The sequence below is a fragment of the Euleptes europaea genome, chromosome 18 (genome assembly GCF_029931775.1).
Source record: "Euleptes europaea isolate rEulEur1 chromosome 18, rEulEur1.hap1, whole genome shotgun sequence".
Taxonomy (NCBI): domain Eukaryota; kingdom Metazoa; phylum Chordata; class Lepidosauria; order Squamata; family Sphaerodactylidae; genus Euleptes; species Euleptes europaea.
In genome coordinates this window covers 21,024,885-21,052,708 of record NC_079329.1, presented here as the reverse complement: position 1 = coordinate 21,052,708, position 27,824 = coordinate 21,024,885, and the positions used below count along the sequence as shown (strand labels likewise).

The window sequence follows — 27,824 nt, the reverse complement described above, 5'->3', positions numbered from 1 at the left end:
TTCACCGTCCCTCGGCTGAAGCTCCGCAAACAGCATCTCTGTGGGGGAGAGAAATAGCCCCTTAGGTACAGAAATGTTCTCTGTGATTCATTGGAGTTTATTTTTTTTGGGGGGGGGGAATAATAATAATAACTGGAGTAGCAATATTAGATGATATACTTAAAGGACATATGATCTAGTTTTTAAGGAAAGGTAAATAGAGATCATTAGCTGATTGAAGATTAAGTGAATAGGTAAGAATGATTAATACTATTGGCATAGTTCAAGATTAAGCAGTGCATTGCGAAATAGTTGAAAAGCCATTGTTTTCTCCATTTCCCATTTTTTTTATCAATCATTATTACTATTTTTGTAAGCTGGTAATGATAAATTTAAAAGGATGCCCCTGGAAGGTGTATTATACTGTATGTATGGGAATGATTGAGTTTTTTATGTGTGTTTTTGAAATTTCAATAAAGATTATTAAAAAAGAAACAAATGTTCTCTGGAGTGTGTCTGTTTGTGTGTGGTGGTGCAAAGTATATTCCAGCTCTAAACTGTACCTAAGTTACATACAACTAAACTGTACTTAAGTTACATACAACTAACTGTACTTACATACAACTAACTGTACCTAAACTGTACCTAAGTTACATACAACTAACATGTAGAACAGGGGTGTCAAACTCAATTGTTATGAGTGCCAGATATGACATAAATATCACTTGGTTAGGCCAGGCTATGCCTCGCCAACCCAGATTTTTAGTGGGGGGTTGGCTGCCTTGGCTGGCTCATGGGATGGATAAGAGCTCTCAAGGGGCCGGATCCGGCCTGTGGGCCTTATGTTTGACACCCCTGAATGTTCTGTGAACATACCATGAGAACATACATAAGGTGTACCTTGCTATGCACTGTACTTACAAAGATGCATACATGTGTTTGCAGCGGTTCTGTGAAATAGATTCTTAGAATACATATATCTAATGCATATCCCAAAATGTCAATTTACAGAACCCACTAAGAAGGGGAATCCCAATAGATACTGGAGTATGCATGCATGTGGGACACCTACCAAGTTGTATGTATCAAAATTAAAAAACAAAACAAAAAACTAGATCTTGTGTTTATTTACCCAGTGCTAGTGTGGTGTATAGAAGGAGCCCCGTGGCGCAGAGTGGTAAACTGCAGTGCTGCAGTCCAAGCACTGCTCACAACCTGAGTTCGATCCTAACCGAAGTTGGTTTCAGGTAGCCGGCTCAAGGTTGACTCAGCCTTCCATCCTTCTGAGGTCGGTAAAATGAGTACCTAGCTTGCTGGGGGTAAAGGGGGTAAAGATGACTGGGGAAGGCACTGGCAAACCACCCAGCAAACAAAAGTCTGCCTTGTAAACGTTGGGATCTGACATCACCCCATGGGTCAGGAATGACCCGGTGCTTGCACAGGGGACCTTTACCTTTACCTTAGCCTGGTATATGTGAAGTAATAAAAAGACGAGAGTGCCTCTGACCATGTGCAGAGTGGCCTTCCAGGCTGTTTAAATCTGCCAGGGTGTGTGTGTGCTGGCAGATTGGGTCTGAGAGGGTAGTTAACACATTCTTGAGAGAAGGGAATGTGGGTTGCCTAGGGTTGCCAGCCTCCAGGTACTAGCTGGAGATCTCCTGCTATTACAACTGATCTCCAGCCAATAGAGATCAGTTCCCCTGGAGAAAATGGCCGCTTTGGCCATTGGACTCTATGGCATTGAAGTCCCTCCCCTCCCCAAACCTCGCCTTCCTCAGGCTCCGACCCCAAAACCTCCCACCGGTAGCAAAGAGGGATGTGGAAACCCTAAGGTCGCCCCAGCCTTGAAACAGGTTGTGGTGCACCCCCAAGAAGCCCACCCAGGATACAGGAGATATCATATCTTCCATTCTCGAGCAAGGTGGTTGAATGGGTGGTGGCTGGACAACTTCAAGCTTTCCTGGATGACCCAGATTGTTTGGCTCCTTTCTGGTCTAGTTTTAGACCTGGTTATGGGACTGAAACAGTCTTGGTCGCCCTGGTGGATAACATGTGTTGGGAGATGGACAGAAGGAGTGTGACTCTGTTGATTCTCCTGGACCTTTCAGCAGCTTTGGATACTATCCATTATGGTATACTTCTGAACTGCCTTTCTGGACAGGCATTAGAAGGACCGGGAGGTCAGTTTCAGAAGGTGGTGGTGGGGACTACTGCTCAACCCCTTGGCCTGATGGGTCTTGCAAGGCTGCATCCTGTCCTTTATTTAACATCTAGGTGAGACCACTGGGTGAGCTCATCTGGAGATTTGGGCTGGGTTGTCACCATAAGCCGATGACACTGTGCTTCAAACCAATCTCAGGGAGGCTGTAGAAACTCTGAACTGATGCCGGGGGCAGCTTCGGAGTTAGGGTTGCCAGGTCCTTTTCGCCACCTGCGGGAGGTTTTTGGGGCGGAGCCTGAGGAGGGCAAGGTTTGAGGAGGGGAGGGAATTCAATGCCATAGTGCCCAATAGCCAAAGTGGCCATTTTTCTCCAGGGGAACTGATCTCTATCGGCTGGAGATCAGTTGTAATAGCAGGAGATCTCCAGCTAGTACCTGGAAGGCGGCAACCCTATTTGGAGTGGATGTGGGCTATGAAACTGGAACTTAATCTCGACATGATGGAAGCATTACTGGTGAGCAGAAGGTGTGAGCTGGGATTTGAGGTATCACTCTTTCTGGATGGGGGTACAATCCCCTTGAAAGAACAGGTCCATAGTCTGGAGGTAAATTTGCCCCCAGACCTACTGCTGGATAAGCAGGTGTAACCATTGGTCACAAGTGTTTTTAGCCAGCTGTGGCCTTTCCTTGGCGGAAAAAATCTTGCCAATGTGGGGCATGCCCTGGTTACATCTAGATTAGATTACTGCAATGCGCTCTACATGGTGCTGAGTTGTTTTCTGTTGCCCCAGAAGGTCGGACCAGAACCAACGGGTTGAAATTAAATCAAAAGATTTTCCGTCTAGACATTAGGAAGCATTTTCTAACAGAGCGGTTCCTCAGTGGAACAGGCTTCCTCGGGAGATGGTGAGCTCTCCTTCCGCGGATGTTTTTAAGCAGAGGCTAGATGGCCATCTGTCAGCAATGCTGACTCTATGACATTAGGCAAATTGTGAGAGGGAGGGCATCTTGGCCACCTTCTGGGCATGGAGTAGAGGTCACAGGGTGTGTGTGGGGGAGGTAGTTGTGAATTTCCTGAATTGTGCAGGGGGTTGGACTAGATGACTTTGGTGGTCCCTTCCAACTCTATGATTCTATAATTCTATGGGGCTGGCCATAACAAATGTTTGGAAATTTCAATTGGTGAAGAATGCTGTGGCCAGGATGTTGACTTGAGTGTGTTCTAGGGACAGTATCACTCCAGTCTTGGGCTATCTACACTGGCTCCCAATCTGTGTTGGTGTTGACATTTAGAGCCCTATATGGTTTGGGACCAACATACCTGAAAGACCTCCTGCTCTCTTATGAACCTACCCAACCAGTGTGATCATCTTACAAGGCCCGGCTTTGGGTGTGCTGCCTTCTGAGATGAGACGGGTGGTGACCCTAGAGAGGGTGGGGGTGGGGACATGGCGAGGGGGGCAGTGTTTCCCACATAATGATGTCACTTCTGGGGAATACCCAGAAGCAATGACGGAAATTCTAGGAATCGCTGGAAACGCTATAATTTTATCATAGAGTTTCTGGCGATTCCTAGACCTACCACTAGAGTATTTCCTGGAAGTGACATCATTGTGCCGGTGACACCATTGTGCTGGTGGGGGATTCCTCACCCTGACTGGGGTCTTGGCAGCCCTAGGCAACCTGGGAGGGGGCTTTCCTGGTGCTGGCACCAAAACTATGGAATCCTCTCCCAAGAGACTATCTATCCCCTTCTGTGGCCAGCAGATGAATAGGGTTGGCAGGTCCCTCTTCGCCACCGGCGGGAGATTTTTGGGCCAGAGCCTGAGGAGGGCAGGGTTTGGGGAGGGGAGGGACTTCAACACCTTAGTGTTCAATTGCCAAAGCGGCCATTTTTCTCCAGATGATCTGATCTCTATCGGCTGGAGATCAGTTGAATTAGCAGGAGATCTCCTTCTACTACCTGCAGTTAACCACAGAAATAAAGCACACCTGTGCTAGTACCATAAGGTTAGGAAATCAGCACAGAGATATCAGTACAAAGTGGACACAGTGTAGTAGTGTTTAAACATATAATAAAACTAAGTGCAGTGATATATACAAGAGACACATCCAACTATATATACAGATATACAATTCTTTTTCTAATGCAGTCTTTATGCACAAAGGTTTTCTTGCGTGATAGTAGTTGTAGGAGAATTCTTAAAAAGGTCCATAAGGTACTTCAATAAATATCTTCATAGGGAAGCAATAGATGGGGGACGGCCGTTTCAAAAAAAATTCTTCAGCCCCAATTAAATTCCTGACCGCAATCTTGCAGTTCCTGGAATGAGACTCTTAGGTCCATTCAAACCTAAGAGTCTCATTCCAGGAACTGCAAGATTGCGGTTGGGAATTTAATTGGGGCTGAAGAAATTTTCTTGAAACGGCCGTCCCCCATCTATTGCTTCCCTATGAAGATATTTATTGAAGTACCTTATGGACCTTTTAAGAATTCTCCTACAACTACTATCATGCAAGAAAACCTTTGTGCATAAAGACTGCAATAGAAAAAGAATTGTATATCTGTATATATAGTTGTATGTGTCTCTTGTATGTATCACTGCACTTAGTTTTATTATATGTTTAAACACTACTACACTGTGTCCACTTTGTACTGATATCTCTGTGCTGACTACCTGGCAGTTGGCAACCCTACAGATGAAGCCTTCCCCCCCCCCCGCCCACTTGGCATTCCTTTAGTGATCCCTCCTTCCTGCCCAATGGTTTAACTATTCTTGTTACGGTTTTGTATGTGTAGTTTAGTTCTGGTTATAATTTTTTTAATGATGGGTGCATGTGTTGGTTTTAATGGTTTTTAAGATGTGATTTTTTTTATTATGTATGTTTTTATTTTGTTAACCACCTTGGTTAACAAACGAGGGCAGAAAGGCAGAGTATACATTTTGCAAAACAGATAAATAAATGAAGGAGCTGGATCCTGTGTTGTCCTTGGCTTCTTCCAACTGAGGAACAACTGACCACCCCTTTTAAAGTAAGAAGATATCCTTTACGTTAGTTGCGTGAAACTTTTGGGATGTAATTTTATGTTTACAGTCGTTCTTCAACCCTTTTTATATACACCATTCTAACATAGTGGTCGCGCGACTAAGAATGAATTCTTAGCCGGGAAACAAGAGAGCTGGATTAATATTTCAATAGAGAGGATTGAAAGAAGTGATCTCAAATGGGTCAAGGAGATCCTCGTTCACACTTCCTGCTTTCTGTGTCGGACCAGCTCTCTTACGGCGGCTGCCCAGGATCCATGCAGGTTCTGGCGAAGTCCTGATGACAGCTGGACCCCTCCGTCGCTCCTTTCCCTGCTCCGTTGACTGTAGCCCAAGAGGTTGGGTTATTATTGATCACCACCAGCGAAGGCTCAGCACTTTGTGCCTGGCTATATTAGGGGGGGTCAGAACAGGCTGGAAGCGCGACTCTGAGGCGGGGAGAGCACGGTCAGCACATAGTGGGAATGGAAGCAGGACGGTGTCATGCAGCCGTGCTTACTTTCTGAAATGAGAAGTGTTGGGGCTTAAGCTTGCCTGGGATTCCCGGCCAGCTCACATTTATTTATTTATATCCTGCCGTTAGCCCAAGGTGGCATCCTTAGGGTAGTCAGGCAGTCTCCTATCCAGGTACCTGCCACACACGGGTCTGCTTAAAATGTTTCCGCTGGCGAAAACAGCATGGGAGGGAAACAGGAAGCCCCTCCTCCTTCCTCGTAGCCCCCTGGAGCCAACTGGGCAACAGAAGGGTCTCAGGGTAAGTTCCCCAGTTCTAGGGTTGCTGCTATGTCAGGAGACTTGCTAGCAACCCTCGCTTCCCACTGAAATTAATTCAAAAATCGCTATCAGCAAGATAACATGGCGTCACTTCCAGGGAAAACCCGGAAGGGCTATCACGCCACTCTAGGAATTGCCGGAAACACTATGGTTTTGCCATAGCATTTGAGTGATTCCTAGAGAGGTATGACATCACTTCAGAGTTTTCCCAGAAGCGATGTCATGCCAACGGTAGGTAAAGGATAATGAAATCATCACAATAATATAAATGTAAATTCACCGCAAATGGTAACAGTTTGCCAGTACTATTTCCTTTGTTTCTCAAAATCTCGTGATCATTGATAGACCGTTATTCGACTGTGCAGAAAGGGGGTCCATTTGTCCCTGTACTGGCTATGATGAGATAGGGTTGCCAACCTCCAAGTGGTGGCCAGAGATCTCCCAGTGTGGTGTAGTGGTTAAGAGCAGTGGTTTGGAGCAGTGGACTCTAATCTGGAGAACCGGGTTTGATTCCCCACTCCTCCACATGAGCGGCAGACGCTAATCTGGTGAACTGGGTTGGTTTCCCCACTCCTACACACGAAGCCAGCTCAGTGATCTTGGGCTAGTCACAGCTCTCTTAGAGCTCTCTCAGCCCCACCTACCTCACAGGGTTTCTGTTGTGGGGAGGGGAAGGGAAGGTGATTGTAAGTCGGCGTGATTCTTGCTTAAGTGGTAGAAAATGTCAGCGTATAAAAACCAACTCTTCTTCAAATCAAACCTTTATTGGCATAGATCTTTAAAATACTGTATTCAATTATTAAAATACAACCTGTGAATGATAAGCTATCAATAAACTAGTTCAAATCTCTAAGTCTTAAAGTTCTATATATTCAATGATTAAAATACAATCTTTGAACGATAAGATATCAATAAACTAGTTCAAATCTCTAAGTCTTAAAGTGCTATATATTCCATGATTAAAATACAATCTTTGAACAATAAGATATCAATAAACTAGTTATTAAAGCCTCTGTTTTAAAGTGCTAAATAATCAGTTTGATAGAGTTTGGCGCAGCGCTCCTAGGGAGGTTTCCAAGAATCTTGCTACCATTAATGTCTTCTTCTCCTTCTCTTTCTCCTTCTCCTTCTCCTTCTCTTTCTCCTTCTCCTTCTCCTTCTCCTTCTCCTCCTCCTCCTCCTCCTTCTCCTCCTCCTCTTCCTGCTTCTTCTCCTCCTCCTCCTGCTTCTTCTCCTTCTCCTATTACAACTGATCTCCAGATTACAGAAATCAGTTCCTCTGGATAAAATGACTGCTTTGGTCTGTGGATTATTTGGCATTATACTTTGCTAAAGGTCTCTCCCCAAACCGCACCCTGCCTAGGCTCCATCCCTAAATCTCCAGGAATTTCCCAACTAAGTCTTGGCAACCCTAAGAGATGAGATTTTTTGTCAGTTTTCATTTTTTTGATTGATGTCTTGATCAATATGAGAGACACTTTCTGTCATGGTGGGTTGCTCAGTGTTGATTTAAATTACTCTTAATCCATCTTCATGTTTTCCCTTTTAATTACTACTGGAAATAGTTGAATTTTTTTTAATGACATGTTAATTTTGCTGTTTATTGTTTTAAATATGTTAGTTCTAGTAATGGCCAGTGTCCAAAATCAATAATAACATGCACAAAGGCATCTCTTTCTTACCTTATGTACCTTGGGTCTGAGGACCAAACCAGAGGAGACACTGTAAGAGCCGTGTCCGAATCTTCCTAGCAGTTTTTAAAAGAAAATGGCGACTAGGGGATCCCTGATTCAGATCAGGTTTGCGTCATTTTAACACTTTTCACTCCTACCACCCCTGTGGTTTTGGCAGTCAAAATGGACTCATCGTGGGCTGTTTTAATGACTTATTTTTTAAATTGTGGTGATTTTCATCGAAAGCTGCCTTGTGCTGAACTCCAAAGAGAAGGCTGAATATGTGAGCACTCTGTAGGTGGCAATCTGTTCATACAGAGAGGGAGCTCGCAGTGTATTGTGTGAAGAGGGCAATGCGTGGATTTTTCCAGCATGCAAAGCAGAACCCTGCAGAGGGCGATCGTGTCATACATATAGCTGCGTGAAGTCTGACGATTCCCGATGATTTCCCTCCTAAGGGTCCTATTCAAATAAGCGTTAATTTCCGGTAAATAGGACTTGCGGAACTCTCCAAGTATATTTAAAATGTCATATTAAACATTCAGCTGCTGTTACCGTGCAGGCCCTAATGAGTCTAACTTCCGGGTTTACCTGGAAGCGACACAGACGCTCTAGCGATCTTGGCCGAAACTCTGTGGTTTCCATAGAAAGCAATGCGCACGCCCGCATTGCCTGCCGGCCCTCAGCTGGTCGGCGGGCAACCTGGTGGATTGGCAGGATTTTACCCGCCATCACCGGGCACTTGGCAACCCTATTGATCAGGCATAATGAAAAAGAATATAGTTGAAAGTTCTATGAAGTTGAAAACACTTGAGTACAGCAACCTTGATTGGCCTAATAAAACATAGAATTTTACATACTTTTTGTCCTACATTAAGCATTTACATCAGTCTTGTAGTCCTTGGGCTGCGTACCTGCTTGCTCAGCATAGTAATTCAGGTGAAATAATATATATACATATATTCAAATGCCCAAACAGCATTTTTGCTTAATTTTCCTGTGGTTTTCCTTTGGTTCTGTCCCATCGTGATGATTTCTCTGTTGCAGCTCCTTGCTTCCTGGGTTCACACCCCCAATTAGCTAATCCCCTCGTCCTAGGGTTGCCAACCTCCAGGTACTAGCTGGAGATCTCCTGCTATTACATCTGGTCTCCAGCCGATAGAAATCAGTTCCCCTGGAGAAAATGGCCATTTTGGCAATTGGAGTCTATGGCATTGAAGTCCCTCCTCTCCCCAAACCCCACCCTCCTCAGGCTCTGCCCTAAAAAACTCCTGCTGGTGGCGAGGAGGGACCTGGCAACCCTATCTGGGCAGGAAATTCCTGAAGGGGGGCAGTTAAGCAGCAGCCGGGAGCAGCTGGGAGCCACGCTGCCACCACAGAGGCTCCCCGACCACCGGAAAGAAATTATAAACAGTTTGAAAATAAAAAAAGAAAATGCCCCCATTGAAACAGCGAGTCTATGCCACCAACAAAGGTGGCGTAGCAACGCCACAGCTTTAGGGAGAAATCATGGGGCAAAAGTGGTTAGGAAGCTCCGCCCCCAGGAACACCCCCACCATGCCGGCGTGGACTTTCCCTTCCAGGAATTCCCTGCTGGCATTGCTGCGCTGGCAGCAGGGGCTGGTGCAGCTTCGCGGCTCCCTGACACTGGCATGTTTGCCCCCGGGATGGCATAAGTGCCCCTTATCCCGTGTTAAAGGGGCACTTACACCAGTGCAGGGTCACGCCGGCTCCTAAGGAGCTTCACCCCCCATTCAGGATTGCAGCCTTAGGCTCCCAATTTGCTCCCTGTAAGCTCTAGCCCTGCGGCAAAGCCATATTCAAAAGGACACTAGTAAGGGTCAAAGGCAAGGCACATAGCATATATGGGAGAGCAAAAGGAGATAACCGGTTATTCAGGCAACCCCCCCCCTCCAACAGGCAGGAAGGAGCACTTGATTCCCACAGTATGGGAATCTATGAAGACTAAACACGGGGCTTAGACTGGCCTTGGACAGAATAGCACAACAGCATCTGGAAGCAGCACAACAACACTACCACATACCATCCTCATGGCCTGCTCCTGACATTCCCCCAAATGCACATCCCACACTTCCTTCTACATCAAGCCATAGGTGGTAAGTAGCGTCCTTACTCTGGATTAACACCCCCAGCAGACACATTTACACGTGGGGGGGGGGAGTGAGGAAAGCTGGAGAGCAGCCCAAGGAATGGAAGGCACTGCGAGGGGGAATGTGTTCCTGGGGGTAGATGGGAGTTTCGAGGCTGGGAGGCAGTCCTCCTGGGGAAAAGTAGGGTTGCCAACTTCCAGATACTAGTTGGAGATCTGCTATTACAACAGGTATCCAGCCGATAGAGATCAGTTCATCTGGAGAAAATGGCCGCATTGGCAATTGGACTCTATGGCATTGAAGTAGCCCCCTTCCACAAACCCCACCCTCCTCAGGATCCTCCCCAAAAACCTCCCGCAGGTGGCAAAGAGGGACCTGGAAACCCTAGGAAAAGGGCAAAATGCATACAGATGGTCCATGTTGTAGGGAGATGATTCCATTCAATCCAACATTGAGACGCCTGGATAAGCATGTTTGCTTGGATAATGTAATCATTATATTCTGCACTGTGAAAATGTAGCCAAAACACATTTTAGTGTTTGCGTAATATTCCCAATCCCAAACATAATGTCTGGAAAGGTCTTTCGTGGAAGGAAAATATTTGGAGCTGACTTAGTGGAAGCGCGTCAATGGCTCCGATCCGGAGCCATTATTGCCAAAATTATCTAATAGGTAGCTATGACAATTGTGCAACCTGCTTGCAAGAGCAAGAGATATGCCAGCTAAGGGTTGTGGGGGATACTGTTATTTTACCTTGCAATAAAATATTTCCATTTGAGGGCCAGGACAATGCAGTATTCCATCATCCCTGCCAGAAGAGCACAGTCCAGAGGGCAAACATCTGCACGATAAAAAAAATAAACAGGAGCCTTCTGGCATCTTAAAGACAAACGAAGTTTTATTCCAGCGTAAGCTTTTGTGGACTAGAGTCTGCTTCTTCAGATATAATGAGTGGATCCTCACTATGGCCCTATGCTAGCAACACCTGTTAATTGTGAGATGTTACAACTTTCTGATAAAACTGCAATTCGTGGATAGTCTCCCATTTTGGACACTATGGTTGTTGAAGCTCTATATACCAACCTCTGGCACAAAGATGGTCTACACAGCATCAACAAAATTATCCTTGAAAATACTGCAGTACACCTTGTTACTAAGCTTTGTCCCTTTGTCCTCACCTATAATTACAACAGGCTGTCAAAGACAGGACATTTTGGAGGATGTTGATTCATAGGGTCGCCGTCAGAAGCAACTTGACAGCACTTAACACATAAGAACATAAGAAAGGCCCTGCTGGATCAAACCAAGGCCCATCAAGTCCAGCAGTCTGTTCACACAGTGGCCAACCAGGTGCCTCTAGGAAGCCACAAACAAGACAACTGCATACACACACACAATTACATCTGATTTTGTAACAACTTGTACCTTCAGGTTAATGGCACAGCCATGGATACCATTATAGCCACGCTGAAAATGTATTTAGGGCCGATCTAAAGCAATACTTCCTCAGGTCCTACCTGCTAACACCTTTTCTCTGCTTGAGATTGATGGATGACATCTTTATTGTCTGGACCCATGGGGAGAAAACCTTTAAGAGATTCCACAAGGACTTGAACCTGAACCAGTCCAAACAACATGTCCATTTTCTGGACACTGCCAGTGCAACTATTGAAACTCACCAACTACTACACATATTTACATGCCTCCAGATTACTCCCTGATGGTGTAATCCTAACAAGAGGTTCAATTTTCTAAACCCATCCATTGACTTCAATAGAAGGGTGTAACTCTGTTTGGTTTCCACTGTGAGCATGACACACAATATGTTGTCCAGAACCATATTCCATTTGTAGGGTTGCAGGCCCCTCTTCACCACCAGTGGGAGGTTTTTGGGGCAGAGCCTGAGTAGGGCGGGGTTTGGGAAGGGGAGGAACTTCAATGCCATAGAGTCCAATTGCCAAAGCAGCCATTTTATCCAGGGGTACTGATTTCTATCGCCTGGAGAGAAGTTGTAATAGCAAGAGATCTGCAGCTAATACCTGGAGGTTGGCAACCCTAGTTGTGAGGGGAAAATGGGGAAGGGGAACCGGTATGCCTGAGTTCCTTGGAGGGACAAACAAAATTACTTATTCCATGAACACATTATTTCAAAGATATGGTGCAGTGTGCGTGTGTGTGTGTGTGAGAGAGAGATAAATTTTGTGCCTAGTTTAACATGCAGGTCTCCAATTTCTCTGCCTGTTCCCCACCCAATTTGTTTTGCCACTTTCTCCCAGAATACCTCCATGGTCCCATCTTTCTCTCTTCCTTTAGATCCTTCCTTGAAGCCCCCTTTTCTGTATGGATGCGAGCTTTTCCTAATTTATTACCCCAGCCAAAACGAATCCCAGTATATATGTGCATTCACAGACATTCTTGATTTCCATTGGCTTTCCAATTCCTTTCATCATCCACATTTTCAAAATGTAGACTAAATTTCTTAGGGGCAAGGACCTGTTCTTTTTGCTGACCCTGTTCTGTAATTACCGTTTAGGTGGGCTGCACAATAACAGCTGTATTATTGCCGATAATAATAGATTGTACACATTTTGATCCAGCAGGCCCATGAGTCTATGCTGTAGCTGTTCTTGGCCTTCCCATCTTGGTCTGATGTTCTCTCATTTCCTGACAGCCGCAAAAAAGAAAGAAGCGACGAAAAAAGAGGATCCCAAAGCAGCCAAGAAAGAAGAGAAGAAAGAGGAGAAGAAAGAGGAGAAGAAAGAGGAGAAGAAAGAGGAGCCAAAAGGTGGAGTCAGGAGTCCTATTTTTTCATGCTGGCTAGCAGAAATTGAGGGTTTCACAGGGTGTCACATAGCCAGCGTGGTGTAGTGGTTAAGAGTGGTGGTTTGGAGCGGTGGACTCCGATCTGGAGAACCGGGTTTGATTCCCCACTCCTCCACATGAGTGGCAGAGGCTAATCTGGTGAACTGGATTTGTTTCCCCACTCCTACACATGAAGCCAGCTGGGTGACCTTGGGCTAGTCACACTCTCTCAGCCCCACCTACCTCATGGGGTGTCTATTGTGGGGAGGGGAAGGGAAGGTGATTGTAAGCTGGTTTGATTCTGCCTTAAGTGGTAGAGAAAGTCGGCATATAAACCAACTCTTCATCTTCTTCTGGGCTAGAAGAATGAAGAATTGTGGGGGAAATACAAGGCTGGATTCTGTTAGCTCTTCTGTTTGATCGACCCTGATTCCTCTTTTCACTGTATTTCTACTATCCCTGGGTGGGTGTTGTGAGGATAAAAAATGGAGCAAGGGAGAATGACGTTGTAAGCGGCTTTATTTATAAGTAAATAACCCATGGATGCACTCTCTGGTTAAGCCCCAGGGCCAATCGCAGTTTCTTGTGGCGGTCTCCAGAGCAAGAAACCCCAGATAGTTGATTAACTCAAAATGAATATCTGGGAATAGAGTAGGAACGTGGGTGAAATTCAGACTTCGAGACACAGAAATATTCCCTGAGCTCACAAGTGTCGGGCCCGCTGTGCTATATTTCATTTCGGGAAGTAGTGGAAAAGCAGAACGCCATCGAGTTTCAAGCGAAGGGTCTAATGCTAATGGTCTAAAACGCATGGTCCCTTAGCTCACTTTCTTCCCCATTCCAGCCAGGATAAAATGAACCTGGGCCTGGGGGGGGGGGACTGTACGCATTACCTTGAATGATCCAGGGTGAAACTGTGTGCTGATCCATCCATGAAAACAGAAAATGCGGAAGACGCGTACTTCAGCAACGCCCCCGCCCCTGGTGATTGGTCGCCAAAATTTGGCGGGCAGGAGACTAACAGCTCTGGTTTCCACGCCCCCTTTCCGGGACAGTTGAACTTTCTTAACAAACCAGCCCGTCAATAAAAATGCGTCTTTTTTTAACACTTTGCTCGCTCGCAAGGGGAGCGTCCACGGTCCCTATCCATACAGGGTTTGGGTTAATTTTCGTCAAAACATTTTCTTGATCTTTTGATATTTCAATATATCGAAAATAAACATTCGAGAGAGAAAAAAAGGCGGAGAAGTCGCAAGGGGAGAGGTTTGGAGTCGGGCTGGCCGTTGTGACGCAGGAAGACTCAGCCCATGTTTATCTGAGATGAGCCAGGGATAACGGTTTGACTTGTGAATTGCAAAACCCGGGTTCGTTTGGCGTCGCCACAGGGCTGAGCCAGCAGCAAATCAGGTCCCGTCCGTTCGCGAAGATTTGATCCTGGGTGAAACAGGGAATAAACAGGGAAGAAAGTGGGCTAAGGGACCATGCATTTTAGACCAATGTCCCTCTTTTCCCCCCTTCAGCAGAGGCAGCACCAGCCGCACAGCCAGCTCCAGCAGGTGAGACCAAATTTCTTTTTTTAAAATATTTTTTATCATTTTTACAAAAACAAAAACAAAGTTCCACATACATACCACATTCAACCATTCCACCCTTCCAAAGTGTGCCAGTACTCATTATACTATAAAATACTAACCTGTTAGTTACTAATTGTATAGTTATAAAATCAAATCTTAAGTGCTATATTGATCCCGATTCCTGACTTTTACTGCTTCTGTTATCTATACGTAGTATCATTATCTTTTTACTAGTTCAAAGATGTTCTTAATAAGAATGACATGAGAGACCAAATTGCTATCGATCTTTATTTTTTTTAAAAACTGTCATAAACTAGCACAGCTTTTCACAATTTACCACTGCAGCCCTTAGTATTACACTTTACGTCGAGACCAAATTTCTTGAAATAGAAAGGAAAATTCCCTTAATTGTGACAGGTAAGCTGCTAGGTTTCTGGAGTAAGGCCCCCTGGTTGTGGGAGCACTGAGTCTATGTATATACTCTGCAGCGTATGGCAGATATGCCAACCATCAGGGCCCACCTCCCTCACTGATGTGAAGCCACAGGTTTATGACCACTTTTTCAGCACCCTGTCTGAAATAATCCCAGGTCTTTTATGCATGGCTGTTTCGCTTGCCGTCACCCCTCCGACGACTTTGGGTCTTTGTTTGGATTATGCGTGCCGTTTCCGGCCATCGGAGGTCGCCTCACTCTCCCCCTGCCTTTTCCCACGATTTCCCCGCGATTTCAGAGATCTGTTTTATCTCGAATTTGAAAACGCGGACATAACGCGGGGAAAGGCAGGGGGAGAGCGAGGGGACCGCTGACGGTCGGAAACGGCATGCATAATCAACACCCGAAGTAGTCGGGTGATGGTGAGTGAAACTGTCATGGATAAAAGGCTCTGGTTTCCCTAATGGTTTGTCTTAGGTCCTAGCTACACGTTACCTTTTACACTTATCCTCTGTGGAGACTTTTAGTCAGACATCACCTGCACGTTCCCCACAAAAGGGACCCCAGTTTGGTTTGTGACTGTGGCATACAGAGAGAATGGGCTCCTGCCTATCCCGTGAGCCATTTTTCTGACCCCAGGGGGATTCTACTTCCCCAGTTGCGCACAGAGTAGATAATGCCTCCTGGGACATTTTTGGGGTTGGGAAAACAGCTTGGAAGGGGTAGGGGAGAAGCACCTTCTCCCCATGCTGTTTGGTCCCATTCCAGATCAGAGGCCTGAATGCCTGAGAACTGAGTTCCCTCAGTGGGTTGCAAGGTAGGCTCATTCCTGTGGTTGTGGAGTTGTAACTGATACAAGGACTAGCCACTCAGTGCTGAGCAATTTGGCATCTGCTGAAAGCCAATTCCCATGTGGCGTCTGCAATTATTGGTAGGGGTCTTTCCACAGGAACTGCCCCATCCTTCTCAGAACCCCAGTGCAGAGAGAGCCTCATCGCCTGCCCAGTACCCCCTATCATAGAATCATAGAGTTGGAAGGGACCACCACTGGGTCATCTAGTTTGACCCCCTGCACAATGCAGGAAATTCACAACTATCTCCCCACCACCACAACTACTGCAATTTTTGCTCCAGGCTCCTTCCTTCCTCTTTTTTTAACCCCATGTTTTTTTTTGCCAGAATCCCAAGGGGAGCCCTCAAGCCAGTCTGATGGGCTGTTTGTCAAGAAGCCAGAACATGCGTTAGTAGAGGCTGGTAAGTGGTGGAGCTGAATGGTAGCCAATCGTCTCAACGCTAGACTCTCCTTTTAAAAAAAGGTACCTTTGAATGGGAGCAGATGCAAGATTTACTGCCGCAGGGTGAGCTCTGCTTCAACCTGCCTTTGCTTCTCCTGTGAGGCATGCACTGCCTCTAGATCCAACACTGTGTCCCCTACCCCATGTTTAGGGTTGCCAACCTCCAGGTAGTAGCTGGAGATCTCCCGCTATTACAACTGATCTCCAGCTGATAGAGATCAGTTCACCATACTCCTTCCCTTCGGAGAGCATTTTCTCTTGCCAGGTTTAATGCCTTCCCATCTCGAATTTTGTACGGAAGGTTTCACCAAATTCCAATTCAGGATCGAATTTGCCCATGTGACTCTAACTCCCTGGATATGCTTGATCACATATTACTTGACTGCTCTTTATACTGTATGTATCACCACGTGAGAAATGGTTAAGAAATAGGCTACATGCCAAGTCTCACTTGCCTAATAAAATAAAATGCCAATTCTTAATGAATGATGTAACTCCAGAGATAACTGTGGATGTAGCCATGTTTTTGGTTGAAGTGATGAAAATCCAAAACCTTAAAATCTTTGATACTTACGGTTCTCAGTTCTGATGTTATCGTACCGATTTTAAGATGTATGTTTTCTGTTTGTGATATTTGTCATAATGTCTATGCCATTAAAGGTTTATGGAATGGAATGGATCAGTTCACCACGAGAAAATGGCCGCTTTGGCAATTGGACTCTACGGCCATTTTCTCCAGGTGAACTGATCTCTATTGGCTGGAGATCAATTGTAATAGCAGGAGATCTCCAGCTAGTACCTGGAGGTTGGCAACCCTATCTGCTGAGGTTGCTCCCCTACAAAATCTGCTTGTCCTCCCACCCCAAAAATTTCTGGGTTGGATGAGAGGGGAGGGCATAATACGTGTTTGGTCGGGGATGAATGTACTGACCTTGCTGTGTTTGCTATGCAGGGAAGGATGTGATCATCTCCTTTCAAGTGGATGGGGCTCAGCTCCCTGGCAAACCCACCGTGAAATGGTTCAAGGGTAAATGGCTGGAGCTGGGTATTAAGAGCGGCCAGCGATTCCAGTTCAAGGACAGCTTTGACAAGGAGAAAAACGTGAGTCTTCTGTGGAAAGGGAAGTTTATGGAAAGAGAAGTTAAGGACTTGCTAAGGTCCTGTCTAGGAGCCCCGTGGTGCAGAGTGGTAAGCTGCAGTACTGCAGTCCAAGCTCTGCTCATGACCTGAGTTCGATCCCGACTGAAGTTGGTTTCAGGTAGCTGGCTCAAGGTTAACTCAGCCTTCCATCCTTCCGAGGTCGGTAAAATGAGTACCCAGCTTGCTGAGGGTAAAGGGAAGATGACTGGGGAAGGCACTGGCAAACCACCCCGTAAACAAAAGTCTGCCTAGTAAACGTCGGGATGTGATGTCACCCCATGGGTCAGGAATGACCCGGTGCTTGCACAGGGGACCTTTACCTTTACCTTTTTAAGGTCCTGTCTGCTCTCTCACTGTGAAGGATGGGGAACCTTTATCTTTTTAAGGTCCTGTCCAAAGTAGGAATGCTGATCTGTAATTGCAATTATGCATTTGATTCCAAGGGGTGTGATAGCTAGTTATGCTAGTTACTCTCTGAAACAAAAAAACAAAGACAGGTCCTGACTAAAAGACTAACAAATATAATGCAGCATAAGCTTACATGGGGTTGAGTGATAACTATCACAGCTGCCTTCCTTCCAAGAGATCCTTCCAAAGGTGACTGAAAATTCACTGTTGTTGTGTCTTTCTTAGGGTACGCCTAAACAGGATAGCTGGAAATCTGTGACTGCAGTGCCAGCTTTTCAAAAAAAGAGTTAATGACATCCCTGAGGAAGCCCATTTACCATTAGGGTTGCCAACCTCCAGGTACTAGCTGGAGATCTCCCGCTATTATAACTGATCTCCAGCCAACAGAGATCAGTTCCCCTGGAGAAAATGGCTGCTTTGGCAATTAGACGCTATGGCATTGAAGTCCCTCCCCTGATCTGGAGAACCGGGTTTGATTCCCCACTCCTCCACATGAGCAGCAGACACTAATCTGGTGAACAGGGTTGGTTTCCCCACTCCTCCACATGAAACCAGCTGGGTGACCTTAGGCTAGTCACACTCTCTCAGCCCCACCTACCTCACAGGATGTCTGTTGTTGGGAGGGGAAGGGAAGGGGATTGCAAGCTGATTTGATTCTCCCTTAAGTGGTAGCGAAAGTTGGCATATAAAAACCAACGCTGCTGCTGCTGCTGCTTCTTCTTCTTCGGAACTCCACCAGTTTCCCCTGTAACGTTTAGTTCTTCCTAGTTTCAATCATCTCATCCATTATAGACAAAAGCTGTTACTAATCACCCTCCCCTTTCTTTATTTCTCCCCAAGGTTTACGCCTATGAGCTGAAAATTGGCAAGGTGGTTGTTGGAGACCGGGGGGATTATCGCTGCGAAGTGAAAGCCAAGGACAAGTTCGACAGCTGCCCCTTCAACATTGACGTGGAAGGTATGATCAGGAACTGTGTCTCTGAACCCTAAATGTCTTTGCCCCATGCTCCGTACTTTAGAGCAGAGGTTCCCAAACTGTGCTCCGTGGAGCACTTGGTGCTCCGCGAAACCTCTCCTAGGGCTCTGTGAAGAGATTGGAAAGGAAAATACTGCTATAGTATATAGGTGCTAGGTGAAAATTAGTGCTCTGTGATGAATTTTTCCCCTGAAAAGGGCTCCGGGACTCAAAACGTTTGGGAACCTCTGCTTTAGAGAGTTCCTCTTCACTTTGATCTTAATAGCAAGTTTGTGTGTGCTCTTCAAAGGTAGGGTGTGAATGGTGAGAACACGTTGAAAGATATTCTTAGTGGCTTCCTCCCAGCTCTGGAACTGCCTTTCTCTTGGGGGTCAATTTTGATGCTCACTCAAAGCTCTTTTTTTAAACGTGACCTTTAAAATGCCTATTCACGGTCCCGATGCAAAAGGAGAAATCCCACCCCCCTCACTCGCCTACTTCTTCGTTCCTTCCATTAGCAGCTGCCGTTTGCCTAGCTAACATGCGGCTGTGATTTTGCACGCGTCCTTGAGGGGATTCTTCGAGGCTGGGGCGGAGCAAACACAAAAGGCCGCATTAAAGGGGCTCTTAAGAAACGTGAAGCAGGTATGCGCCAGCTCTGCAATCATTTCCTGAATCACGGTTCAGCGTGAAAAACTCAAAAAAATATGGGGGCCCCTTCAGCCTGGAACGCGCAGCTAATTACCAAGCATAAATGGTCTGGATGTTCTTTCTTTGCTTTAGTATGGACAGCTGTATTCGGGGTTGGCTACCTGGGGAGGTGTGGAAGAAAAGACTGCTGTTCTTTGCCCACGTTTTGCTAAATATTCAAACCACCCTAGAGGTTGATTCTGGTCATCCCTATTCACTAGGCTGATGACTAGCAGGGGTGCAAATAGCTTAAATTTCCCACTGGTACTTGGGGCATTTTGTTACTGGTACTCTGTACCAGCCTGGACCTGCATACCTTCACCACTGATTGCTCGTGTCCCCTAGCTGTGTTCTCAGGACTCCTCCTTTATCCACCCATCTCTGAACATCTGATTTCAGGCAACCCAGAAACTGAGTTCACCATCATAGGAGAGAGAGTCTGGAGAACGTTGAGTTGGTGGGACTTTCTTCTTTGTTAACACAACAGTGAGAAAACCATAGATGATATGCAGACTTGTAATTGTTTCTAATTGGACCCAGAGCTAGCGTGGTGTAATGGTTAAGAGCAGCAGACTCTAACCTGGAGAACCATGTTCAGTTCCCCACTCCTCCCCATGAAGCCTGCTGGGTGACCCTTGGCCAGTCCCAGTTCTGTCAGCTCTCTCTCAGCTTTACCTACCTCACAAGATGCCTATTGTGTATGAGGGAAGGCGATTGTAAGCTGCTTTAAAGCTCCTTAAGGTAGAGAAAAGCAGGGTGTAAAAACCAACCTCCTCCTCCTCCTCTTCTTCTTCTTCAGCATTGTGTAGTGGTTAAGAGCCGTAGTTTGGAGCAGTGGGGTCTGATCTGGAGAACCGAGATTGATTCCCCACTCCTCCACACGAAGCCAGCTGGGTGACCTTGGGCCAGTCACAGCTCTGTTAGAGCTTTCTCAGCCCCACCTACCTCACAGGGTGTCTGTTGTGGGGAAGGGAAGGCGATTGTATGCCGGTTTGAGTCTCCCTTAAGTGGTAGAGGAAGTTGGCATATAAAAACCAACTCCTCCTCTTCCTCTTCTTCTTTACATGGAGAGATGAATGGAGGCTACCCTCAGTTTTTTGGAGGATAGCTAATGTCGCCAAAATATTGCAGACCCTTTTTTGTCTCAGTGGTCCCCATCTCTGGTTCCTTCCTCCCCTGCTCCACCACAATACTCTACCTAACACCACCAATCCTGAAAACCTCCAGACTAACAAAGACTACAGTCCACAATAGCCATGCGGATTAGCTTTGTATTCCACATGTTAACAGATCACTTCAGGATACAATGGTTCCACATTAACATAACACACCCGAATTAGCACACTACCTTTGATACTTTTACAGGACAATGACTCAGCTCAAATTCAACCCCCTTCTGACTATATATATTATTCTTCCTACACACTTGACACTGAGAGACACTGCCCATCAGTGTTACTCCTCTGAAGATGCCTGCCACAGCTGCTGGCGAAACGTCAGGAAAGAAAATACCAAGACCACGGTCACACAGCCCAGATGACCACAAGAACCGACCACCAGCCCTGCTTAAAGAACTCAGGAGTTCCATTCACTTTCATTTCCCACTCTGATCCCCTAGACCCGGGGGTCCCCAAAGTGGTGATTACGTTTTTCATGGAAAGAGAAGACACGGTTCAGGATTTTAGCTTCATGCGTTCATTTTCTTCTCTTCCAGCACCGAGGACAGATGAATCCAACAATGTGCTGCAGGCCTTCAAGAGGACGTAAGTGCTTGTGGCTAAAGGATGGATCTTTTTATTTGAGAGAGGATAGTCTTGAGACACACCTGCACCCCACGGCCATGGACAGCGTTCTCTGGCTGGTTGAGCCATCTCGGCTCAGGTACAGAGCCAGCGTGGCGTAGTAATTAAGAGCAGTGGTCTGGAGCGGTGGACTCTGATCTGGAGTACCGGGTTTGATTCCCCACTCCTCCACATGAGCGGCGGATGCTAATCTGGTGAACCGGGTTGGGTTCCTCACTCCTCCACATGAAGCCAGCTGGGTGACCTTGGGCTAGTCACACTCTCAGCCCCACCTACCTCACAGGGTGTCTGATGTGGGGAGGGGAAGTGATAGTAAGCTGGTTTGAGTCTTCCTTAAGTGATGGAGAAAGCCGGCATATAAAAACCAATTCTTCTTCTTCTTCTATGGAGTGAAGTTTGTTTCCTTTTCTTCTTGCAGAGACACCGGCAAAAGTGAAGTTGCAGGCGAGCTGGACTTCAGCGGGTTGCTAAAGAAGAGGTGAGTGGTCCTGTCCACATTGACTTGCAGTGCTTTGAAAATGGATTGAAAGCGCATTATTCGGCATGTGTGATTGAGTGCTGGGTTTTGATTTGCTGGATGACATGGGGTAGATGGGCTTGATGTGACTCTGCTGAAGAGCTTCCCATGGATTGTACGTGAAAATGGGGGTGGTGAACGCATGCAGCTTATTACCCACAACTGTGAGTGTGGAACGTAGAAGGCAGAGGAACGGTGGTTATTCGGCAAGCGAAACCTTAAAAATGCCTTCTGTTATCCCCCTAGAGAAGGGCAGGAAGAAGAGAAGAAGAAAAAGAAAGATGACGACGATGATATGGGGATCCCCCCGGAGATCTGGGAAATGCTGAAGGGCGTGACCAAGAAAAGCGAATATGAACGCATTGCCTTCCAGTACGGTGTCACTGACCTGCGTGGCATGCTCAAAAGACTGAAGAAAGCCAAGGTGGAGATCAAGAAGAGCGCAGGTCAGCCGGATTGCCTGAGTTCTCTGCAGGAAGGCCTGAGATCTGGGTCTCCTGAGGTTCTGGATTTGGAATGGGGTCCGTGTGGTGTGGGAGGATGGGTGGAGACGCCAACTGGAAGCTTCTGGAAGCTGCAGGAAGGCCTGGGATCTGGGTCTCTTGGGGTTCTGGATTTGGAATGGGGTCCGTGTGGTGTGGGAGGATGGGTGGACACTCCAACTGGAAGCTTCTGGAAGCTGCAGGGAGGCCTGGGATCTGGGTCTCCTGAGGTTCTGGATTTGGAATGGGGTCCGTGTGGTGTGGGAGGATGGGTGGAGACGCCCACTGGAAGCTTCTGGAAGCTTCAGGAAGGTGACGCACATCGACATGGCATATCTGTCATGCTGATGTTTTGGTGAAGTTGAGAGGAATGGGAATTTGTCAAGTGGCTGCTTGTTAAGCGGGATTGTCTCGGTTGTGTGCAGCGCTCCTGGACTGATCTTGTGGACAAACATGTGGTGTTGTGCAGATGTCTGAAGTCTCTCACTAGGACAGTGATGGCGAACCTTTTAGAGACCGAGTGCCCAAACTGCAACCCAAAACCCACTTATTTATCACCAAGTGCCAATACGGCAATTTAACGTGAATACTGAGGTTTTAGTTTAGAAAAAACAACTCATACATTCACATATTTTGCGTTAAAAGAAAAACACAATAACAGAGCTTTCAATGATGCAAACTTTTACCTTTCAATAAAAAGTTGTTTGTATTTGGCATGCATCTCTCCAGGTCCTCTGCTCAGCCACTGGACATTATTGCTAGGGTTGCCAGGTCTCCAGCCACCACCTGGAGGTTGGCAGCCCCAGTAGAGGAAGGGAAGGGGGAGGGATGGAGAAAGGAAGGAACTGGGAAAGGAAAGAGAATGAAGGAACTGGGGAAGGAAGGAAGGAAGAAAGGGGGAAGGGACGGAGAAAGAAAGGAAGGAAGGAAGGAAGGAACTGGGGAAGAAAGGATGAAAGGGAGGAAGGATGGAAGGATGGAAGGAAGGATGGAAGGAAGAAAGTGTCCTGGGTCGGGCCTCAAGCCCCACCCAGGACTTGCTACAGGGCGCACACCCGAAGTTCTCCCCCTTACCGGCAGCTCTGGGGAGGTAGCAAGGCGACGGCGCGGGACGGAGGAGACGTTGGGCCCCGGCGCGGCAGCATCGGGTGCCTCCCAGCTGGCTGTTGGGGGCAGGGGAGGAGGGGGCGGCGAGAGCGAGGGCGAGCGTGCCAACACTTGCGACCCCGCCAGCCTGCGGGCGACCATAGGGGGCGGGGAGGGAGAAGGCAAAGGCCATGCAGGCACGCTTGAGCCAGAGGACTCGAGGGTGGCTCCGGCTACCCCACAAGCTTACAGCAGGAGTCAGGGACGAGCGCAAGTGGGGGAGAGGGGGAGGACGGCGGGAGACGGCAGGCCTTTATCTGGCGGATGCGCGGTTGTTGAGGGGCCGCCTGGCCCTCCGCAAGCACCCTGAGGAGGAGGAGGCAGGCGAAAACGGCCAGGGGAGAGGCGCCTGAGGAGGAGGAGGACAATGGCGGCGGCAGCCTGGAGCTGGACTTTTGGGAGCCGCCTGAGGGGGGCGAGGAGGAGGAAGGCGGCGAGGAGGAGCTGCTGCTGGAGCCTGGAGGAGGAGGCCCCGCCTCGTTGCTGCTGGCCTCCCCACCGCCTGTCAGCAAGAGGGGGGGAAGAGGAAGAAGCCAGCCGCGTGTGTGCGAGGCAGGAAGCTGACGCGCCGACGCACGCACGGTGGGGAGGAGCTCGGCTGAGAGAGGGAGGGGCACAGACGACCTGGGAGGTCTTTTGGAGCTCACCCGTGCGTGCCGGCAGAGAGGGCTACGCGTGCCGGAAGTGGCACGCGTGCCATAGGTTCGCCAACACGGCACTAGGACATCTAAGAGCCCTCTTATTGATTTCGGAGAGGGAGGGGGATGGAGCAAGAACCACCAAACTTGTAGCTGAACTGGCAAGTGGCATGTTGCAAAGTGTGATAGGATTTCACATGACTAGTTTCTCATCCCTTTTTCAGCATTCATGACAAAATTGGACCCTGCCTACCAAGTTGACAAAGGGCATAAAATCAAAATGTGGGTGGAGCTGAGTGACCCAGACCTGGTTATCAAATGGATGAAGAATGGGCAAGTGATCAAGCCTAGTGGCAAGTGAGTCTGAACGGGGCGGGCAAATCTGATTTTTCATGTAGGTTCAGTTCTGGGCACCGCAATTTAAGAAGGATGTAGACAAGCTGGAACGTGTCCAGAGGAGGGCAACAAAGATGGTGAGGGGGTCTGGAGACCAAGTCTTATGAGGAAAGGTTGAAGGAGCTGGGTGTGTATAGCCTGGAGAGGTGAAGACTGAGGGGTTATATGGTAACCATCTTCAAGTACTTGAAGGGCTGTCATATAGAGGATGGTGCCAAGTTGTTTTCTGTTGCCCCAGAAGGTTGGATCAGAACCAACGGGTTGAAATTAAATCAAAAGAGTTTCCGTCTAGACATTAGGAAGCATTTTCTAACAGTTAGAGCGGTTCCTCAGTGGAGCAGGCTTCCTCGGGAGGTGGTAAGCTCTCCCTCTCTGAAGGTCTTTAAGCAGAGGCTTGATGGCCATCTGTCAGCAATGCTGATTCTATGACCTTAGGCAGATCATGAGAGGGAGGGCATCTTGGCCATCTTCTGGGCATGGAGTAGGGGTCACTGGGGGTGTGATGGGGTGGTCCCTTCCAACTCTATGATTCTATAACGAGGGCCATGAGGTCTGGGATCTCTGAGAGGGGAGTGGGTTTGGAAGGGTTGTCGTTTGGAGGCAGCTGGGAGTCACGGTGCCTGGTTCCGTGTCTCCTTGTCCCAACTGCATGCGGCTTTCCCCGTTTGTGGCAGGTACATCTTTGAGAATGTGGGCAAGAAGCGCATCCTGACCATCACCAAAGCCTCGCTGGCGGACGACGCAGCTTATGAATGTGTTGCCGGGGAAGAGAGGAGCTTCACGGAGCTCTTTGTCAGAGGTGTGGGCAGGGTGTGTGCTTGAGTTAACAGCTGGGCCAAATGGTGTGGGTTGGCAAAAGGAAATGGTGGTGGAACCGAGGTGAGGTTGGGGCGATTAGTCGAAGAGGCGAGTTGGAAGGGAGGGTTTGGGGCTGGGGTTTGTCTTGGCTCATCTGCCTTTCTGTCCCTAGAGCCTCCTGTCCTCATCAGTGCTGGCTTGGATGATCAGCAGGTATATGTTGGAGACAAGGTGGAGCTGGAAGCAGAAGTGTCTGAGGAAGGAGCCCAAGTGATATGGTACGTTCATTGCCCTGATAATTCCCCACCTTTCCTGCACTTACATCATCCAAACAAACCCCTTGCGTGGTGTAGTGGTTAAGAGCGGTGGACTCTGATCTGGAGAACTGGGTTTGATTCCCCACTCCTCCACATGAGCAACAGACTCTAAACCTGGTGAACCAGGTTGGTTTCCCCACTCCTCCACATGAAGCCTGCTGGGTGACCTTGGGCTACTCACAGTTCTCTCTGAACTCTCTCAGCCCCACCTACCTAACAAGGTGTCTGTTGTGGAGAGGGAAAGGGAAGGCAATCGTAAGCTGGTTTGGTTCTTCCTTAAATAGTAGAGAAAGTCGGCGTATAAAAACCAGCTGCTGCTCCTCCTCCTCGTCCTCCTCCTCCTTCCCTTCAGTCTTCCTTCATAGACTTGTTATTCTGCTCTCTTTTTCAACCAACACTTTGCCTCTTCTGCTAAGATGTATTAGGAGAGTTTGGATAATATCTGGGGGGGGGGCTGCCTTAAAAGGCTGTTCAAAAGCTGCAGCTGATCCTGAATTTGGCAATGAGATTGGGGTGAAAAACAGTGAGCAAATAAATTGGCTTTATGGGAACACTGGGAGAGAAAGTGGCATGGTGTAGTCCGGTCTCGTCACAACTCAGAAGCTAAGCAGGATCAGTACTTGGATGGGAGCCCACCAAGGAAGACTGCAGAGGAAGAAGAAGAGTTGGTTTTTTATATGCCTACTTTCTCTACCACTTAAGGAAGAATCAAACCAGCTCACAAGCACCTTCCCTCCCCCTCCCCACAACAGACACCCTGTGAGGTAGGTGGGGCTGAGAGAGTGTGACTAGCCCAATGTCACCCAGCTGGCTTCCTATGTAGGAGTGGGGAAATCCAGTTCACCAGATTAGCCTCCGCCGCTCATGTGGAGGAGTGGGGAATCAGACCCGGTTCTCCAGATCAGTCCACTGCTCCAAACCAATGCTCTTAACCAATACACCGCACTGGCTCTCTCACTGGAAGGCCATGGCGAACCACCTCTGCTTCTCGTTTGCTTTGAAAGCCCCTTGCTGGGATTGCCATAAGTTAGCTGCCAGTTTTTAAAACTCCCTCAACCCTCCCCAAAAAAAAATCCTAGTGGCACATTGGGGACCATGGCCGCAGGGGTTGATGGAAGGAAAATGGCACTGAGGTGGGCAGGAGCTTTGAAAATGCTCACTTTTTAGGGTTGCCAACCTCCAGGTAATAGCTGGAGATCTCCTGCTATTACAACTGATCTCCAGCCGATAGAGATCAGTTCACCTGGAGAAAATGGCTGCTTTGGCAAATGGCTGGGAAGACTTGTGTCTTCTGGTGTCCCCCAAATGCCTCATGGACATGCCACTATCCACCTGGCTTTGTCAGCTCTGAATCCTGACTCTCTTTTCACCCACCAGGAAGAAAGATGGAGTGGAGCTGACTCGGGAGGATGCCTTCAAGTACCGCTTCAAGAAGGATGGCAAAAAGCACATCCTCATTATCAATGAGGCCACCAAGGAAGATGCCGGTCGTTACCAGATCATTACCAACGGTGGCAATTCAGAGGCAGACCTGGTGGTTGAAGGTCCGTGGGGACTGGCAGGGCAGGGAGCAGAAGGGCTCTAGAAGGGATCTGGAGACTTTTCCAGGTGGGACCTCTCCGTTTCTCTCACCTCCCAGAAAAACAGCTCGAGGTCCTTCAGGACATCGCCGACCTTACTGTCAAAGCTGCGGAACAGGCCGTCTTCAAGTGTGAGGTGTCCGACGAGAAGGTGACTGGCAAATGGTACAAGAACGGAGTCGAGGTCCGGCCTAGCAAACGCATCACCATTACTCACAAGGGCAGGTGAGCCCAGAGGGGAGGGAAAGCTGGGGTTTTAGAATAAGGGGATTGGTTGACATTGGGGCAGATGCTCCAACGAACTCCAATGAACTACCTGTAGAACTATTCCTGAATCTGCCAGATGTTGCGTTTACTGAATTAATGCATTTGGATGTATGGAATCCAGCTTCAAATCCTTGCCAGGTCCTTCTTCACCACTGGCAGGAGGTTTTTAGGGCGTAGCCTGAGGAGGGCGGGGTTTGGGGAGGGGAGGGACTTCAATGCCATAGAGTCTGATTGACAAAGCAACCATTTTTTCCAGGGGAACTGATCTCTATTGGCTGGAGATCAGTTGTTATAGCAAGAGATCTCCAGCTAGTACCTGGAGGTTGTATAAAGTAATAGTATGAGGCTTTCAATGCTTATCAAAATGCTATATTATACTTGTTACAAACATGTGGTGAATACGTACAGTGTTCAAAATTATACAATTCTATACAGTGTAACAACTAAGACAATACAAAACATGAAGACAGAGAAACGAAGTAGCTGTATCTCTTTGCTACAATAGAACCAAAATGAATTATATTTCAGTTCAGTTAATAACTTTTTATTTTCTTTTATAAATTTTGTTTCAATCATCAACATACATATAGCAACAAACAGATTAGCAGGCAGCCGGGCGCACTGAGAACCTGAACCACTGAATAATTCTATACCTTAATTGATTGCAAATAAGGAACAACAATATATGTGAAGCTATTGGCTGAAGAAGCTGCCTTTGGTAGTGAAAGCACGATTGTTCATCCGGACAGCGTTTCCATTTATTTCAATATGCTTCCTTCCATGTTCCCTTGAAGAAGTTGATGATTGAAACAAAATTTATAAAAGAAAAGAAAAAGTTAT

General features: G+C 47.4%; 1 protein-coding gene across 1 annotated transcript in view; it reads left to right on the top strand.

The window, feature by feature from the left end:
• Positions 1 to 27,824, top strand: part of MYBPC2 (myosin binding protein C2) — a 66,297-nt gene that overhangs the window by 14,515 nt on the left and 23,958 nt on the right. Inside the window, 13 exon segments of the mRNA XM_056863877.1 lie at positions 12,416 to 12,529; positions 14,070 to 14,102; positions 15,733 to 15,807; positions 16,801 to 16,949; positions 18,237 to 18,354; positions 20,756 to 20,810; positions 21,262 to 21,321; positions 21,607 to 21,806; positions 23,851 to 23,983; positions 24,697 to 24,821; positions 24,993 to 25,098; positions 26,515 to 26,681; positions 26,777 to 26,942. Coding sequence (XP_056719855.1) covers positions 12,416 to 12,529; positions 14,070 to 14,102; positions 15,733 to 15,807; positions 16,801 to 16,949; positions 18,237 to 18,354; positions 20,756 to 20,810; positions 21,262 to 21,321; positions 21,607 to 21,806; positions 23,851 to 23,983; positions 24,697 to 24,821; positions 24,993 to 25,098; positions 26,515 to 26,681; positions 26,777 to 26,942 — 1,501 coding nt within the window.